The sequence below is a fragment of the Muntiacus reevesi genome, chromosome 1, assembly GCF_963930625.1.
Source record: "Muntiacus reevesi chromosome 1, mMunRee1.1, whole genome shotgun sequence".
NCBI classification, from domain to species: Eukaryota; Metazoa; Chordata; class Mammalia; order Artiodactyla; family Cervidae; genus Muntiacus; species Muntiacus reevesi.
The window spans coordinates 171471715-171485427 of record NC_089249.1 but is presented as its reverse complement, the minus strand read 5'-3'; the positions used below and the strand labels follow the sequence as shown (position 1 = coordinate 171485427).

Sequence of the window (13713 nt, the reverse complement as noted above, 5' to 3'; positions counted from 1 at the left end):
TCCCTGGGTTGGGAAGAACCCCTGGAATATGTTTGTTATTTGACCTCAGACAGGTGGCATGGAAATTACTGGATGAGGAAGGTTGAGATTGTGACCAAACAAAGGTCACAGGATGGGATGTGTAGTATGATCGCACTTTGCAAATGCACAAGTCTATGTGTGGATATATGTGGACACATGTGTGTTTTCATACACATTATATGCACAGTCTTCAGGGATAGGAACCGAGGAGCTGACATTGCTGGTCTGTGTGAAGGGAATGTTAGGTTTTGTTTTTAAGAAATCTTCTCTTTTCCCTTAAAAAAAGAAAAAAAAAGAAAGAAGAGAATTTCCTGGTGGTCCAGTAGTTAAGACTCCGAGCTCTCACTGCCGGGGGCCTGGGATCAATCCCTGTTGGGAAACTAAGATCCCACAAGCTGTGAGGTGCAGTTAAAAAAAAAAAAAAGATTAAAAAATAACAATAATAAGAGGAAGAAAAATGACCAGGGCCCTTCTAGTGTCTCCATCAGTTGGCTGCCCCTGAGCTGTGGGTGCCCCGGGACCCCCATTCTCCTGTAGCTGTGTTAGCCCAGGCCCCCAGGGTGGGGGTCTCAGTCGCTGACCTGTCAGCACTGGGACAGGTAGGAGAATCTGGGGTGCACTGCACGCAGACCTCACTCTTTTTGGAGATCGTAGTCTCTGGTAGTCATTCCCAGCCCCTGGTCTGTGATGCGTTTTTCTCCGCTTGGTGAAGAATCAAGGAAAATAGGACACTGTTGTCAGTTTTTTCACAGACTTAAATGTTTTCAGTATAAAGGGTGGTTCTTTATTCTAAGGTTATGAAGTTCTAAATTTTTCTTTTTTCTTCCTTATTTGAAGTTTTAAATTTTTAAATATAAATGTCCTTCTTCTTCCCAATCTTTATAGATACATACTCTGCATGCAACCAAATCTACCCATCTTAAGTGCAGAGTTTGATGAAGACACATTTCCGTTGCCCCTAAATGTTCCCCAGCATACATTTCAGTCAACTCCCTGTCCCAGGTAACCACTGATTTGCTTTCAGTCATTTGTTTTGCATTTTCTAGAATTGATTATGAATTTAAACAAACAGAAAAAAGCCAGAATAGCGTAATAAACACCCCCATAGTCCACACGGAGTCAACATTTCACTGCACGTGTTCATCTATCGCCTTTTTCCTTTTGAACCATTTGAGAGTAAACTGCAGACACACACTTTACCCATAAATATTTCAGAATGCAGCTGCTAAGCATAGGGACAAAGTGTTCTTCCTTTTATAAAACAGAGAGGATCGTAGATGGTAGTTTAGAAAAAAAAAAATCCTTACTTGGCCAAAATGAAAAGTTTTCCAACTCTTGCTACAGTTCTTCTGGAAATTTACTGGTCTAATAATTCTCAGAGTCTAGGAACCACTCCCTGGCTATGCATTACTTGTATCTTGCGTCAGATCCAGTGAGAAGCAGCTACAAACCCCGTGTTTCATTTCCCAACACGAAACGCAGTCCCAGCTCGAGGGGGTGGAGGGTGGGATGTACAGCTAAGAAGCTTAGAGGCTTTGGGGCTAGGTGATCGTCTTAAGGGTTTATTAGGGCACATGCATGAGGGAAACTGCTTCAGTCTGCTAACCCATCAACTACAAAATGAAAACTTGTGTCCTCACTGCCTTAGTTCTCCTGAAGAAGAGAGCACTGGACAAGTTTGAGGTTACTGTTATTTATGAAGAGTGCCAGGGAACCAGAACTACCCTAATTCCAACATGTACCTCTTAGTCAACTGGCCGTAAGAATAGAGGGCTGTTGTTATGGGTTGGGCTGGCTAATATCTGAAATCCTAAGTGGAACCCCGTGGGCAGGGATCCTTGAAAAACATCTAGTCTACATGCCATCCCTTGTGAGTTCCTCTACAATATCCATAGGAAGTTGTTGAATGCTTCCAGGGATGGGGGAATCACTACCACTTCTCTTTGAAGTAACCGGGGGTGTGAGGACATTTTTTGTGAGGATGGAAATCAGCCTCCCTTCTACCTCTCTGCATGGGTCTAAGATAATCCAATCTCTTCCACATGTCAGTTTTTCCTGATGAGAATGTTGTTTGTTGTTAGAATATAGGTGCTCAGTCCTCATAGGCACTGAAACACTCACCACTGGGGTCCTCCCCAAGACAGATGTCAAACATCCATCCCGAGGCATCACGCTGACAATGGTGCCTAACACTCCAGGTTTCTGTGTGTGGGAAGCAAGCTGTGCAAACAGCCCCAGGCTAGAGCCCTGGATTGTCATGGCTCACTGATGAGTCCACTTCAATCCTGAGAAACTATATCCGCCTCACTGTATTCTTTTCTCCATCTGCAGAAGGAGTCAAGGAAAGCCATCAAATGTACAGAGAAGACCTTGACAAGGTCCTGATCCACTTTCTTTCGCCCTGATGTGAGCGCTTCTTCCTTTCTGGTCCTACCACATGGGTCCCAACGCTGGAGGGGGCTTCAATGGTAATGAGTTTGGAGTTGACACCATTGGGGTGCTTCCTCCTGAAGTTGAGCTGAAGCTGAAGCTTCAATATTTTGGCCACCTGGTATGCAAAGAGCTGACTCATTGGAAAAGATTGAGGGCAAGAGGAGGAGGGGGCGGCAGAGGATGAGATGGTTGGGTGACATCTCTGACTCAGGGGACGTGAATTTGAGCAAACTCTGGGAGATGGCAAAGGACAGGGAAGCCTGGTGTGCTGCAGTCCATGGGGTCGCAAAGAATTGGACACAACTGAGTGACTGAACACCACCACCACACTGAGATGCTTACTCCTGTAGCTGAGCAAAACCAGGCAGAGCCTTCTGGAGGAGTCTGTTACAGCGTGTCTCCCCAGACTCCCGTGTTGTAGCCCATTTACCCCTCCGTGTGACGGTATTCAGAGGTAGGGCCGCTGAGCGAGGTCATCAGCGCGGTCCTGATCTGACAGGATCGCCACTCTCCTTGCACAAACAGTCCCGTGAGCTCACAGCTCAGCGGCAGCAAGGCCTCAGGATGGACACCCGCTGGCGCCTTCAGCCAGGACTCCAGTCTCCGGGTGTAAGACGCTTCTGTTGTGTAAGCCTCACAGGCTGCAGAACTTCACCCTTGCAGCCCAAGTTGAGCAAGATGAGGGCACACGCTTCTGTACGGAGAGATCAGAAGTTTAGAAAAAAAGAAAAAGGACACTCATCTAGCCTTTCTTGTTGAAACTCGACGTGGTGCTCATACAACACTGTGAATGCACTAAATGCCATTGTTCAGTTTAAAATGACTAATTTTATGTTAATTTCAACTCAATACATTTAAAAATAGTAGAAAAAGAAACTCATTTATTTTTACCTCGTGACCCAGTGCGTGTCTGCATGCTAAGTCACTTCAGGGGTGTCCAACTCTTTGCGAGCCTAAGGACTGTAGCCCGCCAGGCTCCCATCTATGGGATCTTCCAGGCAATAATACTCGAGTGGGTCGCCATTTCCTTCTCCAAGGAAATTATTTCGGCTGTGCTGGGTCTTCATTGCCACACTTGGGCTTTCTCTAGTTGCGGTGTATGGGCTTCTCATTGCAGTGGCCTCTCTTGTTACGGAGCACAGGCTCTAGGCAAGGATGCTTAGCTGCTCCATGGCATGTGGGATCTTCACAGACCGGGGATTGAACCCATGTCTCCTGCATTTCAAGGCAGACTCTTAACCACTGGACCTCCAGGGAAGCCTGTCTTTTCTTTCTGCTGATTCAATTCTATTAAATAAAAACTTTTAAGAGTACCCACTCTGTGCTTAGCATTACCTGAAAGTCAAAGATACGGTTGATTCTGAGACTTCTGGCTTACGACCCCTTAGAACCTCTGCTGCCCCTTCAGGGAGCAGCAGAACATATGGCTTTCTTTCAATTTGGCTGTGCTGGGTCTTAGTTGCAGTCTGCAGGATCTTTAAGTTTTGGCATGAGAACCGAGTTGCAGGATCTAGTTCCCTACCACGGATCAAACTTGGGCTCCTTACAATGGGAGCTCAGACTCTTGGCCACTGGAACACTAGGGAAGTCCTTCATATGGTTATTTAGAAACTGGAAGGCGTACAGCCTATCTTCTTACGGGCCTGGCTCACAAGCATACCTATCTACTGTTTAAGTCCATTTCTCTGGAGAAATGAAGCCCAAAGCCTGACTTCCCCTGCTCTCCTCCCCAGGCCCTAGGGTTGGAGCAAATCCACAGGGCCTGGCACACAGCAACCTCCAGGGCGAAAGTTCCTAGTGGTGGTGGTGGTTTAGGGGCTCAGTCATGTCCGACTCTTTGTGACTTCATGGACTGTGTAGCCCATGAGGCTCTCCTCTGTCCATGAGATTTTCCAGCTAAGAATACTGGAGTGGGTTGCCATTTCCTTCTCCAGGGGATCTTCCTGCCCCAGGGATCGAATCCCAGTCCCCTGCATTGCAGGCAGATTCTTCACCAACCGAGCCACCAGGGAAGCCGACGATGTTCCCACGTGGGAGACACACATCACTTATGGGAGGAAAGTCAACCAAATCCAGCTGGGACCTCAGGTGCCAGAACCGCTGTGGAGATTCTCCTCCATGTCCCCTTGCTGCTGGGCAGTGCCCTGCAGAGGCGGGCAGGGCTGCCCGTGCCATCTGCTCCAGCCAGTGGGTAACAAAGGTGGCCAGGTGGAGCTACAATTGGTGCTACAGACGCCTGCCTTCTTAGTGCATCGTCCTTGTTTCCCTTGCTGATGGCAAATGAATGGCCAGATATGAGGGAAGCCACCTGGCTATGCCCGCTCACAGAAACAATGCTCGTTTGGAACCACTACATGTCATGGCACTTTGCTATGCAGCAAAAACTAACTGGGTCTTGACTTAAGCAAGGCAATGCACTGGCACCACCAGGAGAATTCAAACATGGACTGGATTACGGATGACACTTATTTAGCCGCTCAGTCGTGCCCGACTCTTTTGTGACCTCATGGACGGTGGCCCGCCAGGCTCCTCTGTCCACGGGACTTTCCAAGCAGTTAATACTGGAGTGGGTTGCCATTTCCTTCTCCAGGGGATCTTCCCGACCCAGGGGTGGATGACACCGGGTCTCTGTTAATTCGGAGGTGTAACTGTGGCATGGTGTCCTCATTATGTCGCATGCTGATCTAGGGGAGAAATGGCATACTTGAGGTTTGCTGTAAAATACTCTGGAAAAATTGCTGAGAGGCAGGAAGGGGGCTCTGACACTGGTTGTTTCCTCCACCCCTGTGGGTTCTAGATCCTCCAGACGTGGGCACTCCCATCGCCCTCCGCTCAGGGTTGGAAGAGGGCAGCTCGGCGCCCAGCAGGATCCACGAAGGAGAGCTGGGAGCAGCTGAAGGCCCACTGTGGCCAGACCATCGAGAGGGCGGAGGAGCGTCTGGCGGGGACGCAGGGAAGTTGAGGCACAGGTGGAAACCAGAGCTCCGGGAGACAAGAATTGTCTTCTGGATGCGAGTTCGCTCTCACAGGCACGCACCACACATTCAACCTGTTTCCACAGAATCAATGTGAATACGGGTATGCTTCACTTTACTCAAGATTTCCAAAGTTTACTGGCTTGAAAACTGGGCATTTCTAGTGAGCGGGCTTTTAGTAAGACACACGACGACGCAGTGCAGACAAGCCTGGGCAGCTGGCCCCCTGAAGGGGCACCTCCCGCCGCCTCACACTGTAGGCGGGTGAGGTGGATGTCCCTGGGCACCAGTGCCTGCCTGGGGGCCAGGACTCTGGAACAGCTTCTTGCTTAGCTGGGAAGCTCTCCCCCAATCATGACAGGAGACCCTTCACCTCTGACAGAATCCGAGACCCCTTATGAAAACAGGCACGACTTGCAGGTCTCCTCACTGCCCCTGCCTCTCCCAGGGCCCCGCCCAGGCCATGAGCTTCAAGTCCATGGTCTCGTTCCCCAAAGTCATGGCAGCTGAGGCTGTGCCACAGGTGTGAAGACACACAGGTAGCTCGGCACACCTGCAAAACATGGACTTCCCCAGCACACACGCTCTTGCGGGCGGGGCAGGCCCCTCTGTTGTCCAGGGTCCACACGAAACCCCCCGTGTGCCGTGATGTGAAAGGACACGTCGGGGCCTTACTAGATTTGTCAGATAAAAGGTGAATGTGTGAACAGTATATGCCTTACAAGACAGACACAGAATCTGATACATCACACGATTCTGGGAAGTGACTCAGGGAATATAAACTTTAATTTTGCCTGTGGCAGGTGGCATACAGGATCTGAGTTCCCCGACCGCGGACTGAACCCATGCCCCTTGCAGAGAAATGCTGAGTCCTAGCCACCGAACTGCCAGGGAATTCCTGGGAATATAAATTTTAAGTCTTGAAGTGTCAACCTGTAACATGCCTATGTCGGGATCAAAGCCCACCCCTGCTCCAACCAGCCAGGACTCGGTCAGGGAAATTTTAAAAACTCCCATGCCCACTCCCACCCTGACAAATGGAACCAGGAGCGCCGGGGGAAGGGCCCAGAGGACCTGAGAGACAGAGAACAGACCATGACGGGGAGGGAAGCATGTTCCACCTTGGTGGGAGCCCAGCCGGGTGAGCTGAAGGGCGCTTGCCAGAAGCAGAGAGCAGACGTGCTCCCCTGCAAAGTCAAGGAAAAGAGGACAATCAGGCTACTGGCTTGCTTGCGTTCAGCCTTTCTGAAGAATGACTTACCTCCTTGAAGGTGACTGTCATGGGCTTCCCTCCTTCCACTGCCCCCAAGACTTCGGATCATGATGAAACCCCAACTCGAGCTGCTGGGCGACTGTGTGGTGATGGGCTGGACAGAGGTCCTCGGGAGCAGGGGGGGTACTCCAGGGTGACCCTAATTTGTTACGGCACAAGGTTGCTTCTAGATATCTTGAGCTGCTCTGAATAAATCACTCCTCAGTGAGGAAATTTATGCTCCTTCAGCACAGAAGAGGCCTGCAGGCTGAGAGACTCGTACAGTTCACGACCTAGCCTACGGACAGCGTCACCAGTGCGGGGACCCGGGCTCCTGCGGCCACAACGCGGAGCACACCACACAGCTACCAAAATCCCCAAGAGAGCCTTCTCTAGATTCAGTTAAGATCTGCAAATAATGTGAAACTGGAACACTGACGTTTATAGACAGCAGTAACAATGAACTACGAGGAAAGGCACTGGGAAAGTGTTAACCATTATTTACAAACGAATGAGTACCAGGAAAATAAATGAAAGAAATAGCTTTTTGCCCTTAGGATGAAGAGGAATAAAATAACCACCAAGAGGCATGGAGTTTTGAAAAGTATATAACAGATTTCTTCTTTTATTTACAATCAAGTTCTGTTGGGCAACATAATTAAATAAATAAAAGATGTGCCCTGGCCTGTGAACTTCAACTCCTCTCAAGGCAGGTCCTCGGGACAGCAAATGAGGGAGGCGAGGGCCGGGGAAACGGGGCGCGTGAGTCCCCCGCTCCTTGCCCTGCCCTAGCACTCGCCCCCAACCCGTGTGGAGAACGAGTATGGAAGGAAAAAATAAAGTGCAAATGAGTAACTGATAAAAATTAATGGTGTTTCAGCCGCTCAAGAAACTAAAATTTTATAAACAAGTAAGATGGTAAAGATACATGTGTTTGTTTTAAAAAAGGAAAAAAACTGCACAGGCCAGTTTTCCCCTGGCCTAGTCACATGTCCTGAAATCTAAAGATGGCATTCCCATGCTTCCTGGAATGGGCTTCCTGCACTAAAGCACCGAGGGGGTATTGCACGTAGGCCTGGCAAAGGGGCGTGACCCAGAACTGCTGGCTCGGGGATAATACACCCGAGGCTTCCGATCCCACCCACCAGCCACCCTCACCCCAGCGTGGCGGGAAGAAGGTGGCGGGCTGGCGGCTGGGAAGTTCCAGGTGATTGGGGAAATCAGTCTTCGCTGATTGACAGCACACCCGCTTTTCTGGAAAAAGTGTTTTGGGCTTCCTCTCCTACCCCCACCCCCATTTTTTTTTTTTTTAAATGAAACAGATTTATTTCTTAGTCAAGAAATAGATATGTAGAACTGTTGGCAGCAGGGGTGGGGAGAGGCAGTTTTGAAGAAGAGTTGCTTTCCAAGAACACTTCGGGAGAGCTAGGGAAATTCCAACAGTGATCAGATGAGACCAGAGTAAGAGCCTCTAATACAGACACAAGAGCAGCAAGGAGGACCCGAGGCCCGCGTCTCCTCAGAGACCAGGGCAGCCCCCACGGGCTACCTGAGGGCAGGGGGTCCTGTTTGGGTTTCTGTTGATACAATGATTAAAGCAGGTCCCCTGGGAAGACGACCCAAGGTGACAGGACATGCATGAGGCCAGGCCCGACCCTGGAGGACGGGAGAAAGCACGGGGGAGAACCAACGCCCTGGCGTGGGGGCGCCTTTGGCACTGCCGCCCAGGGGAGAGCGCGGGCGCCGCGCGCCCCCACTGAGGTATGCGAGGCGGGCGCCAGTAGTGTTGTTCTTGCCCCTCAATAAGGGCAGGACCCGAACCCCTGGCTGAGGGCCGCAGCGTCAGTGTTTGCAGCGTTAGCTCTTCCAGGCTGGCAGGGGCCTCAGCCGCGACCCTCGGGGACCCTGCTTGCAGGCAGGCCCCGGCTCGCCTCGCGTTCTTCTCGGGAGGTCAAAGCCACACCCAACACGCCCCCTGCCAGGACAGAGCCGTGGGGCCCGCCTGCTCCTCCAGCTCCAGATCCGCTCTCTCCCGACGAGGGGCTGTCAATACTCCGACCACAGCACGGCCTTACTTCCTTTGTCCACAGTGACCACGTGGGAGCCGGCAGGGGACCAGGCCACCGCGTTGATGGACGAGCTTCAAAGGGAGAGGTGGGGACACGGGTGAGACCTCAGTGAGCTGAGTGCCAGGCTCCCTCGCCAGCAGGGAGTCAGTCAGGCCTGTCCCAGCACCCGGTTTACTCGCCAGTGTGGCCCCCTATGTGCAGTCAGGCGCTCGCAGAGCAAAAGAACTTGGAGGAAGCCTGCCGTGATTCTAGGGGGCAGTTTAGGAAGGAAGGGAGCCAGGCCTCATCAGGTGTGCCCTCAGGGAGTAGCTCTGAGTGAGTTAAGAGCGACACTGCAGCCAGGAGCGCCTCAGGGCGCCTGGCTGGGGAGCGGGAGACGCGCCACCATGAGCTGCAGCCCCGGCCGGGCCTGCCTTCTCAGCAGTAGCTGAGCTTGCGGGGACAGGATGAAGCTGAGAAAAAAGGGCGCCTGAGGCAAAGTATGTGAAAACCAGTGGTCACAAGCAGTCACTCCTGAGGAAAGTGACTAGGAGGGAGACGGGGCCGCAGAGGAGGAGGGCAGTGAAGGGGCAGCAGGACGCGGGGGTGCGCACACGATGAAGAGGCAGAACGCAGGGCTCCAAGCCTTTCTCCAGTGGCCGCCCTAACTGGAACATCCTGGAACATAAAGGAGCAGGACCCGGCGGGCTGCGGTCCGCTGAGAACGGCCCTAGCTTCTCTCCACTGACCTTGCCCGCAGCAGAGAGCCCGAATGGACATGGCCCTCACGGGGTCGGCCTTGGGTCCACGCCCGGGAGAGCACCAGGCCCTGGGATGGAGCCACAGGCCTGCTCAGCACCTCAGAGGGGCCGCCGTCTTACCTGTGATACTTTGAGAGGACCTTCTCCACTTTCCCGGACAGCACGTTCCAGATGTACAGCGAGCCCTCGGCCGCCCCCGCTGCCACGTAACTGCCGTCAGGGCTGGAGAACACACAAGAGAAACGACGCTCGTCACCCACTCTCAAGTCAGCGTCCTCACGGACCTCTCCCCAGGAAGTCAGGTTTGGTCTTCGCTTATGAGTCAAACTCATGACCACTCCTGGGTACCCAGAAACCTCAGGACGCTATTCACAGCTGTTTTGACTGAAAGCTGCTAGACCGTTATCTGGCCTCACCAGCTGATGAGAAACGGTGCCAGCGCAGTACTTCCTGGGGGCACACGTCCCCAGTCATCTCGAGCACACAGGGGGGCCAAAGGCAACCCCAAGTGGTGAAGGGCTCCCCTCAGCTGGTGAACTGCCCGGTCACACGGTTCAGCGAAAGCAGAAAAGGAAGGACATGAGGACTGTGGAGGACCTTCTCATTCAGCTCATTTCCCAGTGGGAGGAGGCCCCTGCTCTACCCTGAGATGAGCCATATTGGGGTGGGCGGGCTGGGGCAGGAGGCGCCTCCCCCCCAACTAACCTGAACACAGCTCTCGTCCAGTCGGAGCCACACTTGAAGCCTGGTGCGCTGAAACAGACAAGGCACCGTTACCCTGGAGTCCATGCCACTCAGGGTGTGAGCGCAGGCATGCCTCTGGAAACCCAACCAGAGTGTCTTCAGTTACCTGAATGTCTGCCTGACAGCATTTATTCGTAGGTCAATAATTTTCAGCAGGTCATCTCGAGAGCAGCTGAGGAGTTCAGTTCTTTCTGGGTTTAAGTCCAGGGCAGTGATCTTTCCCAAGAGCTCCATCTCTCGGACGATACTCTCTGATCTACGAAAAAGATGGAAAAATCTGAGAAAATGTAACAGAAAGGTGAGAACTTCCTCATTCCAAGCAGGGTGGCATGCCATGGAGCGGGAAGGGTAGTCAATTCAACAAGAACGCAGTAGTCTTCAAGGACAGCAGAAGTGTTCCCAACCCCACACAAACCACCTCAGCCTCAGCTTTTATTATTTTGCCATCAACAGATTCTATTAAGTAGCTGTGAGTATCAGAACTCTGAAACTGGTAAGAATTAATTTCCTTGCTCATTTCTGAAATACAGTAATTGCTAATCAGAGCTTCTGATCAGTATGAACTACGCAGGGCTACTGTTTAATTTGTTTTACTTCAATTTTATCATTTCAGCTTATCCAAAGAGATGTACATCTGCTTTAGCGGGTCTGGGCTGCCTTCTACGGACAAGTGTGGACTCTCCTGGGAACCCTGCCATACAAAGTTCAGCTCCCAGGCCCTCCAACCCATCCTGGCGACTCTAGACGTGGAGCCCGGACACCCTGGCCACCTCTTCTTCCTTTTTTCTCCCAGTTCTCCTCTGGGCCGCAGTCCACGCCAGGTCTGTGAGTAGCAATCCTCCACTGGGCCCTGATGGTGATATAGCCAAAGGAGCTGCAAACCCTCCTGTGGTCATTCTGTTGTAAACTTTCGATGAAAAGATTTCCTATCCCGAACCATAATGAAGGCAGAGAGTTTACTTTATTGCTGCCACTCCACCTCCTGGGACTCAGGGCCTTCATCTGTTAAATTAGGGGATGGACCAGGAGCCTTCTAACATCCATCTTAGCTCTATAATTCCGTACTTCAGTTCAACTGTCAGCCAACCAGTACACCTGAAACTAATCACAGTTACCCACTTCTAACCAACCCAACCTCACCCTGACTAGATGCCTCCCCTTTTACTCCCCACACCTAGCCCATCACCGAGACCCTAGCTCTCTTTCCATTTCCAGCCACTCAGCCCTCCTGACAACTCCCTGAGGGCTGTCCTCCTGTCGCTTCACACACCAGCTCTGATGAATCCACTTTCATGTCTTCAAAGTCCTCCTGTGAGGATGTCTGAATTTCTCTCCCATCCAACTTCTCAAAAATTCTGTTTTCCCAAATACTCTATTAGAAGCTGCCAATTAATGCTCTTTTCTGAATATGTTCACAGCATCCTCTCCCTAAATCTGTCATTTATTCTCCATCTTGCTTTACTTCTTTCTCCCCTTCCTCACCCTCCACATCTAAACTGTAGTGAGCGCCGTCCAAACTCTCCCAGGAACTGACTCCAGCTCCACATCGCCCTCTACTGCCCTGAGTTCAGCTCCTCAAGGCTTCAGTGACTTCCCTGCTCCTCAGACACCCTCTAAAACGACCGATGTAATCTACCCGACTCTCTGTGAAGGAATCTCTTGCTAAACACCTGACTGCTTATAAGATCAAGTCACTCATCAATGGCGCGCAGAGCCTGCGGCAATCCGATCCCACCCACCCTGTTATCTGCTCTCGCCTGACTCGCCCTGCCAGCTGCCCTCTGGGGCTCTTCTCTAGGCTCATCTTGAGAGACAGTCTTTAACATCCTTGGACAGCGGTGCCTAGCCCTGCTTCAGCACACCCTGCAGACTGGTATGTCGGTCTCCCCAGTTACGCTTGAATCTACCTGACAACATGGTTGTTCCACTGTTTACCTGGCAGCTAGTACAGTGACCAGTGAGGACACAGGGCATGCTCAGAGGTGACGACTCTGACATTCTACTTCAGGGTGAAGAATATCCAACAGGGAAGATAATGTCGGCTGGAGCCCATTTCTGCCATTTCCAGGGCAGCAACACAACCCACACACAAGACACCATCACAGTTCTAGCACCCTCTCATCCGCCTCCCCTCCAGGCTCGTGGGTGTTTTACCGGATGTCCCAGAAACGAATTTTCTTGTCAAAATGCCCACTCATCACACACTGCTCTGTGCAGACAATGTCATTGCAGCTGGATCCCGCAAATACCGTCTTTATGCCTAGAAGAACACCGAACACAAGCAGTCAGGCAGAGGCCCCTCCGTGCTGTGCACCCTTGCTCAAGGCGTCGGAACTGTTTATTTAAATGAAGCTTCAAACATGAAAAACAGCCCCTACATGATGGCCACCCGACATGAGACCACACTTGAAAAAGTGTTATCACACTAAATGCAGGCTTTAACGCAGAAACAAACAGCTCCACGGTTAGTTATCAAATCTTTCACACACAGAGACTGAATTTCCTCACAGACTTTGCTGCGTAGATCCCAGAGTTTGAGGGTCCGGTCGTGACTTCCAGAAACGATACGTGCGTTGTCCAGCAGGAACTTGGCAGACAGCACTTTGCCACTGTGTCCCGTGAGCGTGTGCTAGGAGATAGAACAAAGCCAGGGTGAGCCTCTGGGCGCAACGCTGGGAGTCAGGGGCCAAATGCCTGGGAGCCAGCGACTCCAAACACCCTGAGGTCCAGTCAGGGGAACCCAGAGACAAAAGGATGAGCGGCTCAGGGAAACACCCAGAAAGCCTGTCTCTGGGTACTTCCCACCAGTGAGGTATCAAGATGAAGAGAATAATCTCCCATCATAAATTAAAAAAAAAAAAGGCTATAGAAAAATAAAAAATCCAACACCACTAGAACAAAGTTCACATGACCACATCCCCAGAATAAAGGAAGAGTAGGCAGAGGATCCAAACAGACATTTTTCCAAAAAAACACATACAGATGGCCAACAGATACATGAGAAATGTAAACTGGTGTAGCCATTAAGAAAACTGTATGAAAAAGCCCTCCAAAAATTAAAAAAAAAACTGAAACCCCGTATGATCCACCAATTCTATTTCTGGGTACTTTTTCCAAAGAAAACAAAACCACTAATTTGAAAAGATATATGCACCCCTATTTTCATTGTAGCATTAATCACAACAGTTAAGATACGGAAGCAAGCTAAGTGCCCGATGGTAGACAAATGGATAAAGACATGGTAAATATATACAATGGAGTATCAAGTCATAAAAAAAGAATGAAATTTTGCCATCTGTGACAACATGGAGGAATCTAGATGGTATGCTAAGAGAAATGAGTCAGACAGAGAGGAATATCACACAATTTTACTTATATGTGGGATCTAAAAACCAAATTTAACACCATACAAAACAGAAACAGACTTCAGATATAGAGAACATACTGATGGCTGTGGGGGGAGTGGGGGGTATGAGAGA

General features: G+C 50.8%; 2 protein-coding genes across 5 annotated transcripts in view; both read right to left on the bottom strand.

Annotated features, from left to right (window-relative positions):
* Window positions 1–7178, bottom strand: part of SAG (S-antigen visual arrestin) — a 41332-nt gene extending 34154 nt beyond the window's left edge. Inside the window, exon 1 of the mRNA XM_065916921.1 lies at window positions 6691–7178. Within this exon, the coding sequence (XP_065772993.1) occupies window positions 6691–6751 (61 nt within the window). The 5' untranslated portion in view covers window positions 6752–7178. The remainder of the gene's footprint in view (window positions 1–6690) is intronic.
* A 91-nt stretch (window positions 7179–7269) lies between these two features.
* ATG16L1 (autophagy related 16 like 1) overlaps window positions 7270–13713 on the bottom strand; it is a 43005-nt gene continuing 36561 nt past the window's right edge. For all 4 annotated transcript variants that reach the window (XM_065916893.1, XM_065916900.1, XM_065916906.1 and 1 more), the window contains 6 exons: window positions 12743–12863; window positions 12389–12494; window positions 10341–10490; window positions 10196–10243; window positions 9611–9712; window positions 7270–8821 (listed from right to left, as the gene is read on the bottom strand). In XM_065916893.1, coding sequence (XP_065772965.1) covers window positions 8728–8821; window positions 9611–9712; window positions 10196–10243; window positions 10341–10490; window positions 12389–12494; window positions 12743–12863 — 621 coding nt within the window. In that variant the 3' untranslated portion in view covers window positions 7270–8727. The remainder of the gene's footprint in view (window positions 8822–9610; window positions 9713–10195; window positions 10244–10340; window positions 10491–12388; window positions 12495–12742; window positions 12864–13713) is intronic.